The sequence below is a fragment of the Desmodus rotundus genome, chromosome 5 (assembly GCF_022682495.2).
Source record: "Desmodus rotundus isolate HL8 chromosome 5, HLdesRot8A.1, whole genome shotgun sequence".
NCBI lineage: Eukaryota > Metazoa > Chordata > Mammalia > Chiroptera > Phyllostomidae > Desmodus > Desmodus rotundus.
The window spans coordinates 15957395-15984019 of NC_071391.1; the positions used below are offsets into that span (position 1 = coordinate 15957395).

Below are 26625 nucleotides of genomic sequence, written 5' to 3' on the forward strand. Positions count from 1 at the left end.
AGACCAGAGTGATTCTCATTCTATGTAAATTAAAAAAAAAAAAAACTCCCCCAAACAACTATTGAGTGTTTCAGGAAACTAAACACCAAGTTGTGAAGAAGTGGGGAAGCACGTTAATTCATAAATAACCTGCTAGTGATTAAAGGTTCACTTTATTTAGCAATCAAGGAGCTTGTACCCAAAGTACATCTGATCAAAATGTTTGGCATTAGTTGGACTCTAGCTGCACAAAGGACAGAGTTCACAGGGATGGCTGATTGCTATCTGCCTCTAGGGACTTACGCAGTCCGTGCGAGAACCAAAAGCTCCGGGATCTCTGACCCAGCATCTGAGAGGATTCGTGTCTGACATGGTTCTTGGAAAGTCTGCAGAACTCCTGTCCCAAAGGGGATGCTCGATTTTATACTCGTGTAACCCTCACCAAGGCCCTCCACGGCGCTTACTGGGGTGAACGTCAGAATCAGTGCTCGCCTGAGGGGACGTGACTTTGTGGCTCACGTCCCTCTTCTGGGGAGGTCAGTGACAGACCCAGCCCTGAGTATCTGCTGATTGTGCTCCCTTCCTGCTCAGAGGTCTCATGCTCATAAGTTCATCAACTAGGAAGCCTAGTGTGGGTCTCCACTCCCCCTGCTGTTATGGAAGGAAAGATAAGAGGTAACCTAGGACTTGAGACCTGATCCAGTTATCAGTGGGCTTCACAGCTGTCCGAGTTAGCCTGGTTCTGAAGAATAACCACACTACAGACCTGTTTTGCTCATAAACAACTTTAATTTTGTTCTCAGTATGTGCCCTTGAAGATTCCAAAATGGCTGGAGTTTCTGATTCTGCTGGGACCAGAGGTAACGGCTTTGTAGGAAACACTCAACCCTGGCTCACCACTCTCCTGAGGGGCTGTTTGAAGGCTTCAGGGAGAGGGAGCCGCACTCACACCTTATTCCAAGACGGGTAACACAGTGAACAGAGAATTAGTAAACCACAGACTCAGTCTGTAGAGGGCTTCAAATATACATATTCTATATATATAAACCTGTTACATAGGATTTCAATTTACTGGTGTCCTTGTGATTTGCAATTAAAAGTACAAATGATATAGATGTTGTACTGCTGATTTCCCCTTCTCAGCCCCCCTCCCTCCCCAACATAAATAACATCACAAAGGTCAGGTGATCCTAAGAGATTTTGCTGTTGTAAATATTTTGTTTTAAAAATCATTTTCCCCTACCTCCCCTGCAAGCTACCTCTGAGAGTCTGTGACGTAGCAGCATGGAATGGACAAGACCGGGACAGCGTGGAGATCTAATGGAGAGAGCAAAGGGCGCTGCTTCTCCCTGAAGGGCACCAGGTGGGCTTCTGCATTTCCACTGACCACCGAGGCGAGACAGGAAGCAGAGAATGTGCGTGCGGTTCGTCCTCGCCACGGAGGAGGAGGCTGGCTGGACCACTGGGAAAAGCCCCAAGGGCCTCGAGGTTTTGGACACAGAGCACAGCTCCAGAAATGTCTTGGCTCAGTATTTACACAACATATTAAGCTGCATTTTCCTTTAAGAAATCTGTGTTTCTGAGGTTGGCTGGGGGAAGAAGGAGCTGACAAACAAAAACGAACTGATTCCCACCTATGTAAAAGTCCTGTTATAAGTCTTACTCAGTTATTTTCACACATCATTAAAAGTTTAAAAGTAGATACTGACAATGATTGGTTTCTTATTCTTTTTTTTTTTTTTTAGGAGCAGGAGGAGAGAAAGAGAAAGGAGGGGTGCGCTAAGGAGAACGTCGCCCCTTCTTCAGCATTAGGTGACACTGGATGGTCTGGATTCGGTTCTTGGCCGGGACAAACTCAGGCTGCAGCTTCAGAGTCGATTCGTACCACACCAGCGCCTTTTCAAACTCTTCCTGCGAGGGGCAAAGGGGCAAATGTGAGGGGCACTGTCACCAGACTAAAGATACATTCAGACTCTCCCTACTGTCCCGTCCCCACCCCTTCAAAAAGCACCTCCGTGCTTGTGACAATCTCCAGTACTTTCTCATTCTAAATGGATCTAAATTGCTGAGAAAAACTCTGAGGCCTGGGCGGGGGGAACAACTACCTCCATCCCCAACTACAACTCACAAAGAAAACCACGGCAGAGCCCAAGAACCAGAGGGAGAGGGGAGAGGACTGTATAGAGGAGGTCTGACCGACGAGGGGAATACTCGGTTAGTGACAGCGAGAGCTAACATTACTGAGTGCCTGTTACGTGAGGAGGTCTGACCGACGAGGGGAATACTCGGTTAGTGACAGCGACAGCTAACGTTACTGAGTGCCTGTTGCGTGCCAGCACCGTGCCCAGTGCTTTGTGAGACCCTCCCGCTCCGTCCTCACGGGAACTCTGCCTGACAAAGGCTTATTATTTAGCGGCCTGAACATTCTACTGTAGCTGGAAACGTGGAAGTCAAGTCAGGTATCTCAATTAGACTTGTACATTTTGAAACAGTTTTTTATTCTCCCTAACATTTAAGAGTATGAACACGGCCCTGGCTGGTGTGGCTCAGTTGGCTGCAGCAGCACCCTGAAAACCGAAGGGGTCGCAGGTTTGATTTCCGGTCAGGGCACGTCCCTGGGTTGGAGGTTGGGTCCCAGGTGGGGCATATTCGAGAGACGACCAATTGATGTCTCTCTCCTACCCTCTCTGTCCCCTCCCCTCTCTCTAGCGTCAGTGACCATGACCTCAGGTGAGGGTTACAAAGTGCCTGGACATGGTTCCGAACGATCGCTGCCACACCGAAGGCGCTCACCGTTCACTTAGACTAATGCTCTCAAAGCAGATCTCAAACCCACTGGCCAAATGACTCCTTCCAGCCAAACGAGAGGAAGAAATCCTAATTTGGGGTACAAATTTTCACACTTGCTGGGGACGAAAACAGAATCTGCAGTTTTAATAAGCGGAGAGGGAAATCTTACATCTAGCAACACCTCCCTGGCCAAATTACAGTCCCTACCTTTGAAGTAAAGGAAGACCCATGAAACTCAGCCTGAAGCTGCTCATTCTGTGAACCTGCAGTGAGCGCGCCCTGGGAATACCCTCTGATGGGACACCAAGTTTTAGATGGGAGTGGATGGCACGATTCTCATGTTAAATTCGGTTATCACGGTTTCTGGGGAACCCCTAGAATTTTAAGTTCTGAAAGCAGTCCTTGTTTCCGACCAGAATGAGGGTTCTGGATGATGGGTGTGCCGTTTTCTGTCAATGGTATCCCATGGAACAGTGGCATTTCATCATTCACCGAACATTTCGTGAGCACCTACTGTGTGCCAAACACTGTTAGTGCTGGGAACAGGGAGATGAAGAGCAGTGCTTTCTCTAAGGAGCTCCTACTCTAGGGGGAAGAGACAAACACTTAACCCCAAAACATAAAACAAGGTGAAAATACGGCCAGGGAAATGAGCACAGGGCACCGAGAGTGCGATGGTAGGTGCCAGGCCAACCTGACGGGAGCGGGGGGCGGGGGGGGGGGGGGGGTGCGTCCCTGGGGACTGCGAAGTGGTGTCTCCAGAAAACTGGAGGGAAATCTGACTCTGCCGTTAGTGTTCGACTCATGGTGAACTACACAGATGCAAATACTTAGATGAATTTACTTACTATTTTTAAAAACTCACACACCGCTTATTCATAAAATACACCTTTGGTGGATGAGCGACTTTGGACACAAAACTTACAGGAAACTGTGGACACCGACATAGTCAAATGAGTTTGAGACCAGAGAGGTGCCACTGAGAGAAAGCGGCAGGGCCGGGATTCCCTGCCCCCGCGCCAGCCTCACCATGGCCACGTAGACGTTGCCCAGGGTGAAGTGGTTCACAGCGAAGTGCGGCGCGATCTCCACCGCCATGGTGGCCACGATGACGGCGTCGTTCCAGAGCTTGGCGTTGTGCAGGATGTTGGCCAGGCTAATCAGGGGCACGTCCTGGGGGGGGGGGGAGGGGATGGCGAGAGGGGAGGAACACAGGTGTCTGAGCCTCCATTCTTGGTTTCTGAGATCATAAGCAATGCAGTCGACGTTTCCCGGTGGGTGATGGGGGGCAACTGGAGGAAGTGCCAGTCTGCTGTTTTCGCCGGCCTGTGCCCGTAAGGAGCTCGCACCGGAATGCGAGTCTAGACCTGTGCGTTACCGCTTCCACGCAGAGTCTTGCCTCAACGCACAAGCGGAACAAAAACATCGGCTGAGCAAACAACCTGCTGAGTGAGGCTGTGGTTTACATCCTGGTGCAAGCTCCTCGCCTCATTTCAGATTGGCAATAATTAGTTAATGGGCTGACACCGGTCCACGGGTCACACTTTGGTTATACTGCCACAGAGCAAATGTATTTTCTGCAACGACCACTGTGCCGCTGGAAAACTTTGGCCCATGGGCCATGTCCAGCCTGTTGCCTGTTTGGGTAACGTTTTGCTAAAACACAATCATTCCCATTCCTTTACATATTTCCGTGGCTGTTGTATGTTACCACGGCAGAACTGAGCGGCTGCAACAGAGGCCGGCAGGCCTGCCATGGCTGCATTTCTTACCATCTGACCCTTCGCAGAAAAAGTTTTCTGACCTCCGATCTGGAGTCTTGGCCCTTCCCTACTGCCTGACAGTACAGAGCACAGAATGCTAGGTTGAAACTGTAGCAACATTATCATCACAAAATATTTATTGAGCAACTGTATCTCACTGTACTGGGTTCTAGAGGAGATACAAAAGAAACGGGGAAAAAGGACCCGTCTTTATCCTATGTGGATACCCGTAGAGTGCACAAGAGTGTAAGAGGTCACAGAGGTGGAATAACTGGCCTAAGGTCACAGAGCGAGAGAGGCAGAGCTGCGGTGAGCACTCAGCAATGGCCAACCGGGAGCCGGTGCCTCCCCACCGTCTCCCAGGCTGCCTGCCCTTACGGACAAAGGCCTCAGCGGTGCTCAGGAAGGATGAGGTCTGGAGACTAACGCAGCCCTCAGCACACGTGGGTACAAATGTTCTGTCAAAAAATGGTAAATTCTCAGTTATAAAAATAACTGACTTTTTGGAAAAGCTTGATGTTAACCCCTACAGGGGGCTAGCTGCCTTGTGTTTGTGTGTGGAGGGTGAAGTCAGACAAAGAACAGGAACTAGCTGATGTATATGAAGGAATGGCAATTTGCTTGTTTCTTGTCTGGAAGCAAGCCCATGGCAGGAGTATAAGCAAATCAAGCGTAACAGGCCTCCAGGCCCAGGGGGTTAGCTGAATCCGGAACGACTTCCCGAGCGGTGGCCTGCCTGGGCCAGTGTATTTGTGGTACGTCGGGTGGCTCTGACTGCAGTAGAGGGGCATAAAAGGGTGTGATCTCTTAGGGTGATCCTGAAGCCCTTCCCTCACGTTCCAGCGTGCTGAGGCAGAGAGGGCACGCCAGCGGGTGTAACTCCCAGGCTTGCGGCACTGGCGTAGGGGCGGTCACAGGTTCTTCTGCCCTGTCCTAGGCTTTCGCCGTTTTCCTGGCTAAGTTGAAACCTCCAAAGAAACCACGGGCAATGGGCAGGACCCAGGGACAGAAATTCGCTCCGTGGGAGTCCCACTCACCTTCATCTGGTGTGGCGCATAGTGGAGGGCCTGGCGCAGGCAGTCGATCGCCTTCTTGCCTTGGCCTTTCACTCTCCAGTAGAGGGCAGCCATGCTGGAGAGGACCCAGGATGTCTGGTTCTGCGGAGGAATAGCCAACTAAAGCTGAGGCCTTAACACACTAATTTTCTACCAAGACCAAGAACAGTAATGGGAGGCCCTGGCCCTTGGTGTCCTGATACGCCAAGGTTGCAGGTTCGAACCCTGGTCAGCACATACAAGAATCAACCAATGAATACACAGTGGAACAATAAATCAGTGTTTCTCTCTAAAATCAATTAAAAAAAAAAACTAACACAAGTTAAGAATCATTTAACTATTTACTAGGTGTTGGCACCCTGCAATGCACCTGATATTCATCCTCTCGTTAATCCTAATGACAATCTTACGAGCTTGATTCTACTATTTCAGCCTTTTTAGATGAGAAAACTATGATGCAGAGAGGCTGAGTATCTCATCCAAATCCACTCAACTACTAAATAGCAGACCTATACTTCATGTCCACGTTCTTTCCTTTTTAAAGATGTACTGTTTTCTTAGAGAGTGGGGAAGGGAAGGAGAAAGAAAGGGAGAGAAACATGGACGTGCGAGAGAGAGAGAGAGAGAGAGAGAGAGAGAGAGAGAGAGATAGATAGATAGATAGATAGATCAGCTGTCTGGCACCCCGCAGCTGGGGACCTGGCCCGGAACCCAGGCGTGTGCCCTGACTGGGAATCCAACAGGCAGCCCTCTGGTTCGCAGGCCGGCGCTCAGTCCCCGAGCCACACCAGCCAGGGCTGATGTTCATTTTCAAGTGGTGTCCTCAACAAGAATCCACAGGAACAAGATTGTTATAGGCTGACGTTTCCCCCCAAAACTCCTATTTGATGTCGCAGCCTCTAGTAATAGTACCTCAGAATGTAACTTGTATTTGGAGATAAGATCTTTAAAGATGTGGTTAAGTTAAAATGAGACCCTTGGTACGGCGCCCTGATGCAATCTGACTGGATGTGTGTGAAGGGTGTGCAGAAGAGACACACGCCAGGGTCACGTGTACAAGGGATGACCATATGAAGAGGCAGCAAGACGACTGCCATTTACAAGCCAGAGAGAGCACTCAGAGGAAACTGACCCTGTGGCACCTGGATCTTGGTCTTGCAGCCTCCAGAATTGTGGAAAGATGAATTCCTACTGTTTAAGCAACCCAGTCTGTGGTATTTTTGTTATGGGAGCCCTAGCAAACTAATACCATCGTGTGTGTTCAAAACTCTGTCTGCAGCCTTCAACCCTGAAGGACAGCAGGCTAGGTACAAAATCACGGCTCATTCCCTCCTGGAACGACGCATTGGCACTGCTCCACTGCCTCTTGGCAGGGACACTGCTGTGAAGAGATGTGAAGTTAGCCTCGTTGTTCCTCCTCCTTAGTGAGTGACTGGACCCCTTGACTGGCTTCCCCAAAGGGTTCTTAATTAAAAAATAAAATTATCTTTTTTTATTGCCACTATTTGACACATACAAGAGAATGTATTTGTATAATTATGCATATCGTATGTAGTTATATAAAACATACTTATGCTGTAAAGCAGAAAATGACGACTATCCCCCAAACTGCCGCCCTATCAAAGAATGTGGTGCATCTCCCCATGTGTTCTGGCACCATTCCAGCCCCTGGCCTCCCTCCAGGGGCACGCACTACCCTAAATGCCATGCTTATCATTCCACTGTATGTATAACACTGGTCTACCACTTACAACACTTGCTTCAACAATGTAATACTTCGTTTACTTCTTCCTGTGCATTATTAAAATGGTGTAATACATTTAAGCAGTGTACTGGGTCTTGGATTTTTACTCAACACACTATTTCAAAGATTCATCCATGTTGTATGTAGCTTTAGTTCAATTTCCTTGCCACACAATTACATGTCCGTCAAGGAAATATACTATAATGTACTTATTCATATTCTGTACATAGGGGTTTGAGTCCTTTCCTGTTTTTAAATCTCCTGTTGCAAATTAACATACAGAGTTTCTTAGTCTAGAGTACCTCGGAGTGAAACTGCTGGGTCACAGGACATGCAAACATCCAACCTAACAAGAGAATGCCGAATGTTTCCGAAAGGTGTTGACTATTTGCCATCCCATCAGCAATGCTTAAAAGCACCTCTTAATCAACTTCCTTTCTAATCCTTGGTTATCATCAGTAGGGGTCTTAGTTTGCATTTTCTGATTATTAATGAAATTGAGAAATTTTTTTGTGTATATTGGTCATACACACCTCTTTTTTTCTATGAAATATCTGCTAATATCTTTTATGCATTTTTGTTTTATTACTTGTATGTTCTACATATTAATCCTTGTAGGTCAAGCGTGTTACACATATTTTCTCCCACTCAGGCTTATCTCTTTAATTTAAAAATATCTTAAGTCTACAGCCATACCACCCCAAACGTGCCCGATCTCGTCTAAAAATATCTTTAAAAAGATTTTATTTATTTTTAGAGAGAGGGGATGGTAGGGAGAAAGAGAGGGACAGAAACACTGATGCAGGAAAGAAACATCTATCTGTTGCCCCTCGTATGTGCCCCAGCTGGGGACTGAACCCACAACCCAGCCACGCACCCTGACCAGAAGTGAAATGGCGACCTTTCGCTCTGCAGGACAATGCCCAACCAAGTCACACAAAACACCTTTAATTTTAACAAACTTAAAACTTGAGTGTAGTTGAACTTATTAACATTTTCTTTATATGTAATGTTTTTATTATCTTCTTTAAAAAAACTTTCCGTACTGTAAGGCCAGAGAGAATAGCTCCCACATCTTCCTCTAATTTGTAGAGTTTAGTTTTTGATACTTAATTCACATGGAATTGATTTTTTGTGTGAGATGTGAGGTAAGGACTGAAATTAAGTAATCACGCCAGCACAGCTTCCGAAACAGTCCTCTCCTTCCCACTGGTCTTCCTCAGTTGTGTGTACGAGCCTGTTCTGGTCTCTATGTAGTTCTGCTAGTGACTTGTTTATCCTTGATCCTATGGCATAATGCCGTGTAACTTTTCATAAAAGGCAATTCTCACAACCTTATTCTTTTCAAGGGTGTCACGCCTCTTTCTTACCCTTCCACGTAAATGTAAAGACATGCTTTTCAAGTGCCAGAGATATTGTTGGTTTAAAAACTAGCAGCAATGACTCTGCAGTAATCAAACGGGAGAAAGCCAGCGTGTTTGTGACATGCGTCCCCTTACCCATGAGCACTGTGTCCCTGTTTACTTAGGTCTTTCAAAGTGCCTCTCAGTAAGGTGGTATCACTTCCTGCATAAAGTCTTACACGCTTTTTTGTTCAATTTATTATTGGGAACCTATTTTTATATCAATGCAAATATACTTTAAAATTATTCTCCTACTATTTTGTGCTGTTGTATAGAAGTGCATATTTACTTTTATTTATTGACTTTACAGGCAGTCATCCTGGTAAAAATGTTATTGCTAACAATTTGTAGATTCTTGTGGGTTTGCAACGTGGATGATCATGTTATTTCTGAGTATTTTTTTTCTTCCTACTACTTATACCATTTTCTTTTTCTCAACTGTATTTGCTAGGACCTCCAGTGTAAGGTTGAAAAGAAGTGGTGATGGTGGACAATCTTTTTCCTGATTTCAAAGAATTACTTTAAATATTTCCCCCATTAAGAATCATCTTTGATGTAGATGTTTTGCCGATTATTCGAATCAGGTTAAGGAATTCGTCTATTCTAATTTTCACGAGGTTTATATCATGAATGGTATTGAATTCTATCAAACACAATCTACTGAAGTGACTTCGTAATTCTTCTTCTTTAATTTGGTGAATGTAAGATTTTTCAAAAGTGAAACCATTTTTGTATTTCTGGGATAAACCCAAATTGGTCAAGTTGCATCTTAAAATAATGCTGTTGGATTCAGTCTGTTAGTATTTTGCTTATGGTTGCGATACCTACATTCATGAATAAGATTAACCTGTAATTTTCTTTCTCATCATGCCTTTGTCTAGTGTGTTTTCGAGGCCACACGTGTCCAGGGAGGCACACACCTGGTCCTGCTCTGGTTTCCTCCCCACTGTCCTTCTGAGTGCCATCCCCAGGGAGGCCGATGGTGAGTGAGCAGCGCCCGACCATACACAAGGCTGCTACAGTGGTCAGTGCAGCTCCCTTCTGCCTCGTGGATCACTGGGGTCATGAATTTTAACCTCAGAAGACACTACTGCTATATATTTTGTGCCGTCATATTCTTCTATATTTAACATTTACCCTTTCTGTTGGTCTTCACTCTCTCCTGTATTTCTGAGTTTCCACCTGGGATAGTTTTCCTTCTGCCTAAAGTAATCTCCTTAGTGATTTTTAGTGCAAGTCTGTTGGTAATACGCATCTTTCAGTTTTGGGTGGTCTAAAATATTTATTTAACCTTCATTAAAAAAAAAACAGGTATAATTTACACAGAGAGAAATACTCAGCTCTTAAGTGTAACATTTAGTTTTTGACTATTATTTGAAGACAGGAAATTTCCTATACTCCAAAAAGTCCTTTCAAACTGCTTCCCAGGCAACCTGTTCTGCCCACAAAGCAAGCGCTGATCTGACTTCTATAACCATAGGTTAGTTTTGCCTGTGCTGCAATTTCCGAGCTGGGATCATTCACTATGCACTTTTTTTGTGCCCGACGTCTTCTATTAACATATTTTTAAAATTCATCAATACAGATGTTGAATCTTTCTTGCTGAATAGTATCCACTGTATAAATATACCATTGTTTATCTAGTCTTCTCTTGATGGGCATCCTGCTGTTTCTTGGTATATTGGCTGTTATGAATAAATCTGTTGTGAACATTTCTTTAGACAAGGATTTTGTGGACACGTTTTCATATCTCTTTAATAAACAGCAGTACAATTACTGGGTGATGTATGCTTAACATTTAACAGACTACCAAAGTGCCTTCCAAATGACTGTCCTGTGTTACATTCCCACTAGCAATTATCAGAGTTCTGGTTGCTCTACACCATCACTAAAGTTTACCATTACCAACCTTTCATTTTAGCCCTTCTAACTCTAGTAGTGCTTGTTAATTCTAAGTTTATTTTTTCTAACAAGAGTGTAGCCATACTAGCTTTTTAAAAAAATTGTATGCACGGTGTATTATTTTCTATCTTTGTACTTTCAACCCACTGTACCTAATGTTTAAAATGTTTCTCTTATAAGCAGTACATAGTTGGATTAAAAAAAAATCTATTCCATACTAAATTATATAATTTTTTCTTTTTTAATTATACTTTATTGATTATGCTATTACAGTTGTCCTGATTTTTCTCCCTTTGCCCCTCTCCACCAAGTACCCCTACTCCCTCAGGCAATCCCCCTGCCACTGTTCATGTCCATGAGTCATGTCTATAAGTTCTTTGGCTACTCCATTTCCTATACTGTACTTTACATCCTCATGGCTATTCCATAACTAGCTACTTGTACTTATTAATCCCCTCACCTCTTCACCCATTCCCCCCACACCCTCCTCCCATCTGGCAACCATCAAAGGGCTCTCTGTATCCATGATTCTGCCTCTTTTCTTGTTTGCTTAGTTTGTTTAGATTCAATTGTTGATAGATATGTATTTTTTTGCCATTTTATTGTTCATAATTTTGATCTTTTTTCTTTAAGTGTATTTTATTGATTATGCTATCACAGTTGTCCCATTTAATCTTCTCTCCTTTATCCCCATCCATGCTGTACCCCTCTCCCTCCAGCATTCCTCTCTCTTTAGTTCATGTCCATGGGTTGTACTTAAGTTCTTTGGCTTCTCCATTTCCTATACTATTCCTAACTTCCCCTTGTCTATTTTGTACCTACCAATTATGCTTAAAAAAAAAAAAAAGATTTGTATTTACTTATTTTTAGAGAGAAGGGAAGGGAGGAAGGGGGGAGCGAAACATCAATGTGTGGTTGCCTCTCGAGTGCCCCTTACTGGGGACATGGCCTGTAACCCAGGCATGTGCCCTGACTGGGAAATGAAATGGTGACCCTTTGGTTCACAGGCCCATGCTCAACAATTATGCTTCTTATTCCCTGTACCTTTTCCCCCATTCTCCCCCTACCCTTCCTCGCTGATAATCCTCCACGTGATCTACATTTATGTGATTCTATTCCTGTTCTAGTTGTTTGCTTAGTTTGTTTTTGTTTTAGGTTCAGTTGTTGATAGTTGTGAGTTTCTTGTCATTTCACTGTTCATAGTTTTGATCTGCTTTGAAGATAAGTCCCTTTAACATTTCATATGCCACACTGTGCTGTGTATCAGGTGCTCCCATGCATAATGTGCACTCAGGTTCTAGTACTACCCATGTATAATGCACATCCTTATTTTTCTTCAAAAATTTGGGCAAGCAGTGCTCATCATACAAGGTAAAATGAAATGATGGTGAACTCCTTTAGTTTTTCCTGTCTGGGAATTTCTTTAACTGCCCTTCTATTCTAAATGATAGCTTCACTGAATAGAGCAATCTTGGCTGTAGGTCCCCGCTTTTCATGACTTTGAATATGTCTTGCCAATACCTTCTAGCCTGCAAATTTTCTTTTGAGAAATCAGCTGACAGTCTTATGAGAAATCCCCTGTAGGTAACTAACTTCTTTTCGTTTGCTGCTTTTAAGATTCTCTCTTTATCTTTAAACTTTGGCGCTTTAATTATGATGTGTTTTGGAATGGGCCTCTTTGCATCCATCTTGTTAGGGATTCTGTGCTTCCTGGACTTGCATGTCTATTTCATTCACCAAATTAGGGAAGTACTCTTTCATTATTTTTCAGATAGATTTCCAATTTCTTGCACTTTCGTTTCTCCTTCTGGCACCCCTATGATGCGAATGTTGGATCACTTGAAGTTGTCCCAGAGGCTGTTTATACTGTCCTCATTTTTTTGGATTCTTTTTTCTTCTTGTTTTGATTGGTTGTTTTTTGCTTCCTTATGTTTCAAATCCTTGATTTGATTCTCAGCTTCATCCACTCTACAGTTGTTTCCCTGTAAATTGTTCTTTATTTCAATTAGTGTGTCCTTCATTTCTGACTGGATCTTTTTCATCCTGTTGAGGTCCTCACTAAGTACCTTGAACATCCTTATAACCAGTGCTTTGAACTCTGTACCTGATAGACTGCTTATCTCCATTTCATTTAGCTCTTTCTCTGGAGTTTTGATCTGTTCTTTCATTTGGACCATGTTTCTTTGTCACCTCATTTTGGCAGCCTCCCTGTGTTTGTTTCTTTGTATTAAGTGGAGCTGCTTTGACTCTGTAGTGTGGCCTAATGCAGTAGGTGTCCTGCAGGGTCCAGTGGCAGATTCCTCTATCACTCAAGCTGGGAACTTGAGGTATGCCCTCCATGTAGACTGAGTACTGCCTCCTCTTGTAGTTGAGCCTTGCTTGCTGTTGGCACATCAATGGGTGGGATTTACCCAGGCCAGTCAGCTGCAAGGATTGGCTGTGACCACATACCACCAACCTTCACCCTCCATGGAGGATCAGCTGTGCAAGGGCAGGGTGGTACTGCAATGTGGTCTGTAGCTGTCCATTGGGTGCATTGGCCCTCATGCTTCCCGGGTGATGTAGGCCAAGGTCGGCCCCCACCTGTGTTTTGTCTGGGGACACTGAGCTATAAAGCAATCTGAGATGGCTGCTACTTGTGCTGGGCTTGGAGATTCCCAGGTGAAGCCAAGGTGTGAACCTAGGCTGACTGCTGCTAGTGCTGGGCCTGGGGCTCACTGAGGCCAGCTGTTGCTTGTTTGAGAGGATTTAGGAAGTTGTGAAGCAGGAGCCAAGACCAGCCATTCATGTGGAAAAGCAGCTCGGATGGGCCTGTAAATTGGGTGAGGTGGAATCTCTGGGGATCTCTAAGGTGGGCCAAACACTGTTAGCCAGGTTGATGGAGTCTCAGATATGGCACCAGCTTGTGGCTCTGTTGGGGAAGAGTTTAGAAAAGGTACGATGGCCTCTTCTTGCCTTGATGTCAGAGACTTCAGTTTCTCCCAGTATGCTGCTGGTGCCTTTCACGCTGCTACCCTGGTGCTGGAACTCAGAGGGAGTCTGAGTAGGTGAGTCTGTGTGTGAGTTCTTTAAGAGGAACTGCCTGGGGCTCCAGAAGTTTATTCCACTGACTCAATCCCCGCTGGTTTTTGCAGCCAGAAGTTGTGGGGATTTATCTTCCTGGCACTGGAAGCCTGGGCTGGGAGGCCTGGTGTTGGGCTGGGATCCTCGATTCTGAGACATCGTTCCCAAGTTTTCATCCACCACACGCGGGTGTGGGACCAGCCTGTTCCATGTCTGCACCATGCCTGGATTTATGCAGTTTAATTCTGTAGTTGTCAGACTCAATTAAATTTTTGATGGTTCTGAGTGATGGTTGTTCTATATTTTAGTTGTAATTTTGATGTGATGTACTTTTGATGAGACAGGTTTGCCTACACTGCCATCTTGACCAAAGTCCCAAATACTTATTTTATATAATCTTTTGTACTTAACTACTGACAAACTTGGCTCTGTATTTACTATTTGTGTTATATTTTTTCTTCTTTTTTAAATTCTTAAGTTTTTCTTTTATTGTTGTTCAATTACATTTGTCTCCATTTCTTTCCCTACTGATCTTCCCTGCCCTGTCCATCACCCACTCCCAGAGATAATCACCCCATTGTCCTTGACCATGGGTCCTTTGTACATGCCCTTGACTTGACCCTTCCTCTTTTTATCCTGTTATCACCCTCCCCTCTGGTTACTGTCAGCTTTTTCTTTATTTCCATATGTCTGGCTTTTTTTTTTTTTGCTCATTTGTTTGTTTTGTTGATTAGGTTACACTTATAGGTGAGATCAAATGGTATGTGTCTTTCACTACCTGGCTTATTTCCCTTAGCATAATGCTTTCCAATTCCATTCATGCTGTCACAAAGGGTAGGAGCTCCTTCTTTCTTTTTGCTGTGTAGTATTCCATTGTGTAAAGGTGCCAGTTTTTTGATCCACTCATTTACTGATGGCACTTAGGCTGTTTCCAGCACTTGGCTATTGTAAATAGCACTGCTATGAACATCAGGGTGCAGAGGTTCTTTTGAATTGGTGTTTCAGGATTCTTGGGTATAATCCCAGCAGTGGAATCACTGGATCAAAAGGCAATTCCATTTTTGGTTTTTTGAGAAAACTCTATACTGTTTTCCCATGTGGCTGTACCAGTCTGCATTCCCACCAACAATGCACTAGGGTTCCCTTTTCTCTACAACCTTGCCAGCACGTTTGTTGATTTTTTAATGATTCTCATCAGTGTGAAGTGGTACCTCATTGTGGTTTTAATTTGCACCTCTCTGATGGCTAGTTATGTTGAACATCCTTTCATTTGCCCATGGGAACTCTGTATGCCCTCCTTAGAAGTGTCTGTTCAGGTCCTTTGCCCATTTTTTAATTGGATTGTTTGTCTTCCTGGTGTTGAGTCATGTGAATCCTTTATATATTTTGGAGATCACACCCTTGTCTGAGGTATCATTGGTAAATATACTTTCCCATACAGTTGGTTCCCTTTTCATTTTGCTGATGTTTTCTTCAGCTGTGCAGAAGCTTTTCAATTTGATGTAGTCCCATTTGTTTATTCTTTCCTTTATATCCCTTGCCCTAGGGGACATATCGGTGAGAATACTGCTGCGTGGGATAGCTGAGATTTTCCTGCCTATGTTCTCCTCTAGGACTTTTATGCCGTCACGATTTATATTTAAGTCTTTTATCCATGTTGAGTTTATTTTTGTGTATGGTGTAAGTTGGTGGTCTAATTTCATTTATTTGTGTTCCATTTTTATGTTCTTTTGCATTTCTTTGAATTAATCAGATGTTTTACATTGCTCCATTTTCCTTCAACTAAATTGTATTTTAAAACCATTTTTATAGTTAAGACTATACCTTAAAATGTGCAAATTATCACTTTAACTACTTGGCTGATACCAATTAAAGCTTAGGACTTTAAAATCCATTTACTTCCCTCCCATCATTTGCTGCTGTTACCATGAATTTCGCCATCTATAAAACTGAAGCGCTACAGTTAACTATTTTGTACAGTTACTGTTCATTTATATTTTCCTTCCCAGTGCTCTTTATTCCCTCTTGCATGTCCCTGTTTCTGTCTGGGACTATCTTCCCGAAAAACTCCCTTTAAGTCTCATTTCAGTGCAGGTCTACTGGTACCAAATCCTCTGATTTTCTGTTTGTTTGAACGCATCTTTGTTTCACTTTTAATATTTGGAGGGTGTTTTGGCTGGTCTAGAATCCTAGGCTTGTCATTTTCTTCTTCTAGCTTTAAAGATGTCGCTACATTGACTTCTGATTTGCATCATTTCTGTTGAGAAGCTGTCAGCCTTACTCCTCCTTTGATGGGAACTGTGACAGATTGAAGATGGTCCCCATATTCTCTGTCACTACTGCTCTCACCCTCGCAGAGCCCGAAGCCACCATGCACAAAGGCTCAGCCTCACTGCTGCAGCGACTACACGGAGAGAGAACCCTCCCAGCTGTGCTCCAGCTATTCCAGCCACTCTGAGTAAGGAAGCGGATATGTGGGTAAAGCCTCCTTTCGTGGACAATCTCAGAGGAGTCACCACGTGTCTGCAGGTGCATAAATGATGCCAAGTGAGACCACAAGAAATGCCCAGCTGAGCTCCACTCAGACTGCAGAATATTGAGCTAATAGTTTTAAGTCAGTAAATACTGGGGGTGGTTTTTAAGGCAGAAATAGATAAGTGAAATAGCATTTGGTATCCAGAATGGAGTGTTGCCACTAACAGAGAACTAAAACATGTGGCACCAATTTTGGGAAGGGGCTACAGACATTTGCTAAAAGAGCAGCCACGAGACCATCAAAGGACACTGGATGAGCCCTGAGGAGCTTGCTGTTGGAGGCTGACACAATGGTGTTGTCAATGTGCAAAACAAATAGTGTGGCTGTGTCTTGCAACACAGAAAAAATACCTAACAAAGCCATGGGCCTGGTGAATAAGACAAGGAAGAATGTTGAAAGTTGACAAATGGTTTTTAAAAAGTCATTTATAATATGGTATTAAAAGAGAGAGAACTAAATGGGGAGCTGTGTAGTTTTTAAGCAGAATTTAGAAAAAATGTTTTCAAGCTACTTGCAGGGTTAGGAAATGAAACTCTCTCAACTGCCCAAAATAGTCGCTCCTCTGGGACTGGGGTGGCGTATGTCTGGATGGATTTCAGAACTGACAACGAACAGTGACTACTTTGTGTGTGCTTTCCACTTGATCACTTTTAAACTGATGGGATTACCCTACCCCTACCATACTGCCATTTCAGATTGGACGCTGAGCTGATTTAAGTTTAATCACTATATTCTTTAGTATTATATAGCAATCACATGGAGAGATGTGGAACCATAAAGTAATTAGTTTTAATATAAAAAATCCTCTTCTTTACATAAATATCACACAGAGGCAGATCAACGTATTAGAAACTCTTAGTTATATTTTCTGTAGGCTGTATGAAAATGCAGTTTTATAAATATTTTGTTTCATGATTTTGAGAGAGAAAGGTATTTAAAGATGTATTTCTCATCCACAATCTGAAACACCAAATATTCTTCACCATGAGAAGAACATCTGGCTTATTTCATATACCTAGACTCCACGGTTCCCAGGACCACCACCACCTCTACACACCCATGCTGGAGTAAAGAAGAGAAAACTGATTAGGTGGGTTTCATCGCAGAGAGTAAGCAAAGAAGCAAAAAATATTCAGTACTAACCACGGGATGGGAAAAGTAATGGAACAGTGATTGAGACATTCTATGTGGGGTTATTCCACGTTATCTCTCTAGTTACCAAGTGCTAAGTACCTAACAGGAGAGGTTAGAGCCACTTCATGACAAATAAATTTGGCAAAGTTAGAAGGCGGGCAACAGTTCCCAGCTTTCCTACAGGGTGACTTACCTTTTCCAGAACTTTGGCAATTCGGGTGCCAATCTGTTCAAGTGACTGTTGTGGATATTGGTTTTTGCCAAGATTTTGTAATACCTGGTACGGGAAGGAAGGCGGTAGATTAGAGCAGTGGAAGTGAGGCAGGGTCCAGGCAGCACTGCCGACACCGAGCTGGGCTCTACCCACAAAAGCAAGTCACTTCTCTGGGGTAAGTCCTGTGGTCCTATTGGTCAGACATGTTTAAAGCCAGTGTATCATCTCTTTAGTCTTCTCTCAGTTAACAAAAATTACAGACATGTAAATCACATTCATTACAACAACATGAGAAAATAGAATAAAGAAAATAGAAACTGTTTGTAATCTTGTTACCCAGACACAACCACTGTTAATATCTTTCCATATACGAGGTCTGTCTGGAAAGAGTCCAGCCATTGTTAATACAAGGAGAATGGTTTGTGCAACATGGACGTGGCCTGGCAGCAAGGAGAGTGGACTGGAATGCGCATGTGTGAACAATGACTTCACTGTACTAGTCAGTGGGGGCCGTAGACACCATTGAGTGAGCATGTGTACTGTGAGGCTGTCATATTCAACAACTGAGCAAGTGGAGCAACAAATCTGCACCAAATTTTGCATTAAGCTTGAACATTCCTCCATGGAAGCTATTCGGATGATTCAGAAGGCTTTCGGGAACGATGCAATGAGTGCAGTGCAAATGAAAGTGTGGCACAAACACTTCAAAGATGGTCAAGAATCTGTTGAAAGTGATCCACGTTCTGGAAGGCCTGCAGCAAGCAAAACACCTGAGAATGTTGAACATGTATGGGCTGCAATCAACAAAGATGGGCAAGTGACACTGTGAGAACCAGAAGCTGACGTGGGGATTCCAAAAACTACCGTGTCTGAGACCTTGACGCGCAGGACCTTAGCATGAAACGTGTCATGGCAAAATTCATACTGCAGCTCCTGCTACCAGAGCAGAAGGAACATCGTGCTGCACTTGCTAATGACTGGATTCAAACCACTACCAATGAACCAGATTTCCTCAAGAAGGTCATAACCAGAGATGACTCATTGGTCCATGGCTATGCGTATGTTCCTGCAACGAAGGCCCAGTTGTCCCAATAGAAGTCGCCTGGTTCTCCGCACCTGAAGAAGTCATGGCAAAGTTGCAGCAAGATCAAGACCATGTTAACTGTGTTTTTTGATTGGGAAGGTGTCCATCACGAGTATGCCCCTCCAGGCCAAACAATTAATACGGAGTACTACCTCACTGTTCTTTGTCAGTTGAGACATGCAATATGACGACAATGGCCGCAGCTATGGGCAACTGGTGACTGGCAGCTTTATTAGGACAATGTGCCCGCTCACGCATCACATCTCATGCAGAGTTTTTTGGTAAAACATGAAATCATCCAGGTGACTCAGTCCCCCGTACAGCCCAGATTTGGGGTCCTGTGACTTCTGGCTCTTCCCCAAACTAAAATCACCTTTGAAAGGGAAGAGATTTCAGACCATTGATGACATTTAAGAAAGTATGACAGGGCAGCTGATGGTGATTCCAACAAAGGATTTTGCAGAGTGTTTTGAACTGTGGAAGAGATGCTGCGAGAACTGTGTGAGCTCCCCAGGTGCCTACTTTGAAGGGGACTGAAGCGTCATTGTATCTTGTATCTTGTATCACTGCATCTTGTATCTTCTTCAGTAAATGTCTGTATTTTTCACATTACATGGCTGGATACTTTCTGGGCACACCTCGTATATCTTTCAGATTTTTATACATGCACACATTATTTCTCTCACAAAATATGGGATCACACTGCATACTGTCACCATTTTCACATAATACATTCTGAAAACTTCTTCCGCCACTAAATGTATTCCCACACATCTTTCTTAATGACTGCAGTGTATAATACCTTACATCTACACCAACATTTATGTAACAAATCCTGCACCGTTGGACATTTGTGGCATGTTTTCCCAATTCCTCTTGATATATTCTTTGCTAGGTATATTCTGGGTCTGTCCTCCTTTCTTTCCTTTTTTGGAATGCCAACAGGGGAATTACACTGTCCCAAATATCTCTTGTAAGAGACTCTTGTCTGATAGCAAGCAGAATGCTACCCACTTCAAGGAGTGAATCAGAATTAAAATGTCCTGGACATAAAAAGAAAGTAAGCTCTGTCCCAAAGTCTGAAAGGAATTAGGCTTAGCCTAAAGCCACTGAAGTGACAGCCAACCAAAGAAAGACAGCAACACATGACCTGGCCATTGTGCTTTCCGCTGTCAGTTGCACCAAAACTGCTGGGCTAAAAGCTATAGACGAGCTGAATAAAAGCGAGCACTGACCTCTGTTAACTGACTCTCGCCTGTGTAGTGTAGGCTGGCGCGGTTGGAAACCCCATGCAGGTGGTCCAGGGTATGCATGCTGGTGGGGAGATTGCCATTGCAAACAGGCTCCATCGCTGGCTGCTGGATTGGAGTGGCAAAGTCTATGTGTTCTGTGATGCTGAAACATGGAGATGACCACATTAGCCATGGAAAATCTGAATGGGTGGGGAGAAAGTATTAATGATCAGCTGATCGGAACTTCAATAGGTTATGAGGACTGCCTGGAACCATAGACTCAGACTGCAAGAGACCTCAGAAGTTATTTAGACTGATGTCTCCTTATGCAGATGCAAGGAATCCAGTGCCTGGCAATAACTACGTGCTGAATGCAAGAGTTAAGATCGTATCCCGATCAAAGGAGCAGTGTTGGGATCGGAGTCCTGAACTCAAGTGATTTTCCCAACCACCTAGGCTGCCTTCTTTCTACATACCATGGCATTTGATTTGCTCACTCCTGCTGGCCGCTTTTTCTCACTGGGGAGATTTTAAACCAGCTGGGTTTTCTGGTAGGATTTCTTTTTCCAGGGTACAGAGAATGATAAACACCTACAGGTTGTTCCTATTTTATTTTCCCTTTTACACAGAAACATACTTGTCTCCACACAAAGTTTCAATAGGAAATTTTATACAAAACAGTTGTCCATTGTATCTACATAAAAATATTTTCTGCATGGTCCCAAAGCGGTCACTTTCCTCCTAGACATAAGCTAAATATTATGCACTACCATACACATCGACATGGCAAACTGGCATCGACAAATTTTGTTTCTAACTATTTAATACCAGGGCTAGCATAATTAACATAACATACCCAGTCCCTGCTGTTATGGTGCTCACAGTCTTGTGAGTGACTTAACTATTACAGATGTGACAAATTATAAAAGATAAAAACGTGGTAAAATGTCGGTGCTACACTACAGGAGGGTATCTGTTTCCTCTACACAGACGAAGGAGGCAGACGGTCAGTGAAGAACTGCCTGAGGAAGTAAGATTTAAGCTGCGATCAGGAGGAGGAGTCTGCACTAACCGGGCAGAAGATGAAAAGAACGCAGGGAAAGAGACACACCAAGCGTGAAGGCCCTGATGGGAGAGAGGACAGAGTTGGAGATGGAAAGACATGCACGAGCAGACTGACAATGTGGAGCACTGTAAATAGCAGTAAGAAGTTATTAGAGCATTTTACGAATTATTTGACCTTGAATTAAGGAAGAATTCTGAGCACTATGGAGAGAATGGATTGAATAAAGCCAAGAGTAAATAAAGCAAGAGGACCAGCTAGGAGGCTACTGACTGCATGTAAGGGGAGATGATGGTGACCTGATTGAAGAAGGCAGCACTGGAGATGGAGAAAAGCAGCTGGATTTGAAAAATGCTCAGAGAGTTAAAATGACAAGTGGTAACAGACTAGATTCAAGGGGTAAGGAAGAGGGTTGTTAAGGATGACTCCCACGGTTCTGGCCTAAGCACGGCTTATTCTTATTTACTGAGAATAAGAAACAGAAAACAAACACAATGATAATTTTCTTGGAAGGCGAGAGCACAAGAAAATGGTAAGTTTAGCTTTCCTGAACTTGGGACACCTGAGAGCTATCTAGGCAAAGAGGCCAGGCAGGTAATTGGAGAGGAGGGTTGAGGATTTGAATCAAGGTCTGGTCTGGAGATTGACATTTGGGAATTATTAACATATTAGTGGTGCTGTAAGTTCTGACTAGAGTGATTATAAAGGCGGCTTACTGGTAAATCTTGGGGAACTCCAACACTTAAAGACTAGGAAAGGGGCCAGCAAGAGAGAATGAGGGTCTGAGAAGGGAAAAAGCAGTTATCAGAGAGGCAACCTTGTGTTTTGGAAGGTATTTGTAAATCGGATTGGCCCCCACCCCTTTTCTGAGTGGGGGGTGTCAGTGAGAGACCACAGGTTTTACACTTCTAAAAAGAGGGATCCAGTCTTCGAGTCAAACTAAGTACACCTGGGTAAGTTACAAAAGCGTGGGCAAAGGCACTGAGATCGGGGGCCCATTTACTGTTCGGTGTAACTGGCCGGGTCCATCTGTGGGCCATGGTTGGCAGTGGTCATCCTCTGAACCACCAACTCTAGAAAGGACGACTCTTCTAATAGCTGCTGCCAAAAAAGGCATCCCAGATGCCAGCTCAGGCCCGTGTGCTCACTGGTCCACAAATGCCACGGAGGAGGGAGATGTTTAAGATACTCACTCGATGTTTTTTGAAGAAACTGCAAGCCAGGTACTCACGATGGCAGTCAGCTCTACCCAGCGGAGTTTGACACACTCATCTGGGCTGGGCCATCCCAGACTCTGGTAGTCACGCTTTTTTCCTGGGAAAAAGGCATGTCAGCAATGACACAATTGCAAAGGAACAGCATACACAGTGTCTTATGCCCAGGCGATCACTTCCCCCAGATTGGTGTATTTAAAGGCGCTAGTCATTCTTCTAGTCTTCAGAATTTGTATGACATAGAGAACGAAAATCTTGTCATTCACAGCAACAAGAACAAAGATGATCTCTGAGTAAAGCCTTGTTCTTGAAGGAGATAGTAATTTAAGTACAAATACTTGAGTCCTTCATTAGATTTAAGACTAACCAACAAGAGATAAGGGTTAAGATGTTCTTCAATGTTAACATTCTTACCAAACTTAATTTTCAACCCTGTCCATTTTGATTTTATAGACCACGAGAAGCATGTCTCTAAAGTAGGCTCCTCAGCCTGGCCCTACGACTCCGTGGGCCAAACAATGCTTTGCTGTGGGGACCGTCCTGTGCACTGGAGCAAGCTTAGCAGCATCCTAGGCCTCTACCCACTAGATGTTGGTAGCGCCCTCCCCCAGATATGACAACCACAAATATCTCCAGATACTGCCAAATGTCCCCTGGGGGGGCAAAATCGCTCCTGGTGACAACCACTGCCGTAAAGAAAAGCAGCAGGGTGGGGAATAATGGTGGTAACAAGAGGATATTTAATTCCAGAGCACTTGCCGTGTGTTTGGGTCCTTGCTAAGTGCTCTACATTCCTAACTTCATGAGGCGGGTTTTACCCCTCACTGCTCAGGTGAGAAAATGGAGGCTCAGAGATCTCACATGACTTGCCCAAGGCCACCTGGCTAGCAGGTGGCAGGGCTGGGGTGAACATCCAGGTCCACTAACATGCAGACCCCCAATACCATGCTATTTAAAGGTGCATAGGGCTTTTAAAGTTCTCCTTCCTGATACCCCTCCCCAGTGCTACCCTTTGGGCACAGGTCCTTCACTTAGATCAAGTTCCCAAGAGAAAAGCAGAACTAAGTTTGGTCGGGGAAGGGTTCTTCTGGAGGACTTATAGTTAAAGGGACAGGAAGGAGAACTTTGGTTCTGTATAGCTCTTTTTGTACTGTAGGAATTTACCAATAGTAGAAATTGTCTGAGGTACAGGCAGGGTTTTTAGATTTAGATTTTAATAAAATAGAAAAGAAGTGTGAAAGAGTTTCAAATGAACACTGTTTAAATTAGTAACTGAAAGAATTAAACTGTAAGTTTCACAATTAAGCTTACTTTTCTTTTATGTTTAGGAATTCCCTCGGAAAATACTTTGTGAACATCCATTACCCAGGGCTGGGAACCGCGGTAGGAAACAAAGGGCACAGAGGGAAGACACAGAGCCTGACCTTGTGCTCGGAGCCCAGTGAGGCGGCAAATGTGAACGAACCCTTAGAACACAGTAGGGTCAGTGGGAGTGCCTGTGCGGAATACCTGCAGAGGGAGCAACTAATTCTGTCTGAAGGTGCCAAGGGAGAGATGGCTTCTGAGCGTGAAGTTTAAGGATGAGTGGTACTTTAGCATCTCTGAGGTAGCATGAGAGCATTCCAGGCAGAGGGACAGCGTGAACCAACCTCTGCTGGCTTCAAACTTTCCTTCTGCAGCTCCTTCATCTCTCAGCTTTCACAGAACTGAAGGGCTAGGCCTTGCTCTGGATTCGGCTTTGGCACAAGGGAATGCTGTGGCTGGTTTGGTCTTCTATCTAGACCACTGAAACCTTCTCCATATCAGCAATAAGGCTGTTTTACTTTCTTATCATTTGCGTTCACTGGAGGAGCACTCAATTTCATTCAGTAACTTTTCCTTTGCATTCACATTGGCTAACTGTTTAACACAAGACGTCTAACTTCTGGCCTATCTTGGCTGTTGACATTCTTTCCTCACTAAGTTTAATCGTTTCTAGCTTTTGATTTAAAGTGGCTCTTGCTTTCAGTTGAACGCTTGCAGGCCACTGCAGGGTAACTAACTGACCTGACTGCAACATTGTTGTGTCTCAGGGAACAGGGAGGCCTGCGTGGAGAGCGCGCTGGGGAATGGCTGGTTGGTGGAGCAGTCAGGGCACACACCACATGTACTGATTAAGTTTTCAGTCTCACATGGGTGTGGTTCGTGGTGCCTCAAAACAATTACAAGGGAAGTTCACAGACCACTATGACATTTATAATAAATAAAAAGTTTGAAATATTGAGAGTTACTAACACGTGACAGAGAAACAAAGCAAGCTAATGCTGTTGGAAAAAATGGCACCACCAGACTTGCTCAATGAGGGGTTGCCACAAACCTGCAGTTTGTGGGGGCTGGGGGGACCCCATAATATCTACGAAGTGCAATAACGCGGTACAATGAAAAGCAGTGCACCTGAATGCTGCTTACAGACCTGCTCTCCTGCACTCACTAAACCACAAGCACCTTGCCCGCACAGCACACGGGCTGCAGTTCATTCAGGCAACTACCAACCTTCAGGCTGTTCCCAGTTTTCACTGTGAGCAACTCTGCGATCAACAACTCTGTACTTCTATCCTCAGCACTTGTAAAATGATTTACTTGGGGTAAGGTACTGGAAGTAGAACTGTTGGTCTGTTTTTAAATTTTCTGGACATCTAGTCAAACTGTTCCAGAACTCATAATTCATTGCACTAATTCTCATTGTTTACTACACACTTAAAGAATCCGACAGGCAAAAATGGAACGTCACCATTGATTTTGCACTTTTTGTTTGCTAGTGAGGGTGCGCATCGCCTCACCTTTAGGGCTGCTTGCACGTGTGTGCACACGCGTGTGTCTTTGGTGAACCGCCTATGTCCTTGACACATGTTGCTGAAATGCTGTATTTTTCTTATTGATTTGTAGGTGCTCTTTAAATGATATTACTATCCTCTGCTCATTGTACATCCTGTAAATATTCCACAAAAAATACTCTGTTCCAGTCCTTTGTCTTATTTCATGGTATTTTCTGGTGTTAGAATTATTTGTTCTTTCAACCATAGAAATTCCCTTTTCACCTTAAATGCATATAAATAACCATCTAAATTTTCTTCTTTTATCATTTTATTATGTGTGCTGTTTAATCCAACGCGGTGCTCATTTCCATAATAATGTTCTACAGTTCGAGCGTTGTTCCCTTGCTACAGAGGACAGATCTAACAAAGGAAGTGTAGCTTTCCTGTGTCACCTGTTGACACATGCTATGTTCCCTTAAACAGTAAAGCTACCTCGTGCTTTTAGTTCCAGTCATGACAAAATGTCCTTTTTGGTGTCCTTACTATTTTTCACAAGTCACAGTTCATTCTGGGATTTAGTCATTTTACTGCGTGCCCTCTGCTTTGAGCTTGGTAAGTACACCAAATTAAATAAGACATTTTCAGGAAGTTACCTTGAATTTCCAAAGTCCAAGACAGGGAATATATCCTTTTAAAAAATAATTTTTTAAAAAAGAAATTCTAACGTCCTGATTGCTGGAAAAGACAGTCAACTGGACTTACAGGAACGGCCCTGAACCTGGAGTGCAGAGATGGGTTTTGGAACAACTACGAACCTTGAAAGTACAGCTCTGAGTTTGGTGTGCATGCATTTTCCCCGGGGAATGGTTCTAGAGCATTCACGCAATATGCAGAGACACCCGACACACGAACATGTTACTGGATTGTTAATATGTGCTGAGCCCCCTTGTGTCCAGTTCATTCAAAGCACTACAGATGTATGAACTCATGGAACCCTCACAGCCACCGTACAAGATAGGTGCAATTATTGTTCCCATTTTATAGATCAGGAAAGTGAGGCATGGGGAACGGAATGGCAAAACTGGTGATTGAGCCCAGGGAGTCAGTCTCAAACCCACCTTTTTATATATTAACCTAGACTTTCAAGTTAAGAATCAATAGGGTATTTAAGCTCAAGATAATAAGAATAAACACCAAATAACCAATGGTAAAAAAAGTGACCTGTCAAAACAAACTTTTTGTGTCACTGACTGGCTTCATGTTCACTTAGCCAACTTACCTTATCATCTACTTTAAGTAACAAACACATCTTTTGTGACAACTAGGACAGTAAAGTCTGAAAGAAGAAACTGGCGTATTAAACATTCAAATTCACCTTGTGGCCCAGGAGATGCCACCTTGGGGCCAGTGATCTCCAGGTTGGCTTGGAAGCGATGTACGTTTTCTGCTTGATTTGATTCTATCTTCTTCCCTGGAGTTTTTTTATGATCTCCTTTGGGCTTCTTTACCCGTTTGACCTGGAATGTGATCTAGGCAATAGAAACATGTTAGGGACAAATGAGACCAGTGACCAAATCTGTCAATGGCTGTGGATATTGGTGGCTTTAAGAAAAACCAGTCCTGGGCTAAGGTTAAGTTTTCTCCTTCAGTTTAA

At 43.8% G+C, this 26625-nt stretch overlaps 1 protein-coding gene across 2 annotated transcripts in view; it reads right to left on the reverse strand.

The window, feature by feature from the left end:
- Positions 1 to 752: 752 nt before the first annotated feature.
- TTC17 (tetratricopeptide repeat domain 17) overlaps positions 753 to 26625 on the reverse strand; it is a 90524-nt gene continuing 64651 nt past the window's right edge. Inside the window, exons 19-25 of one of the 2 annotated variants that reach the window (XM_024559062.3) lie at positions 26347 to 26500; positions 22156 to 22276; positions 19903 to 20062; positions 17563 to 17646; positions 5570 to 5689; positions 3799 to 3942; positions 753 to 1890 (exon numbers count right to left, since the gene is read on the reverse strand). In XM_024559062.3, the coding sequence (XP_024414830.2) occupies positions 1759 to 1890; positions 3799 to 3942; positions 5570 to 5689; positions 17563 to 17646; positions 19903 to 20062; positions 22156 to 22276; positions 26347 to 26500 (915 nt within the window). In that variant the 3' untranslated portion in view covers positions 753 to 1758. The remainder of the gene's footprint in view (positions 1891 to 3798; positions 3943 to 5569; positions 5690 to 17562; positions 17647 to 19902; positions 20063 to 22155; positions 22277 to 26346; positions 26501 to 26625) is intronic. The other variant, XM_053923926.1, reaches the window with a different exon arrangement.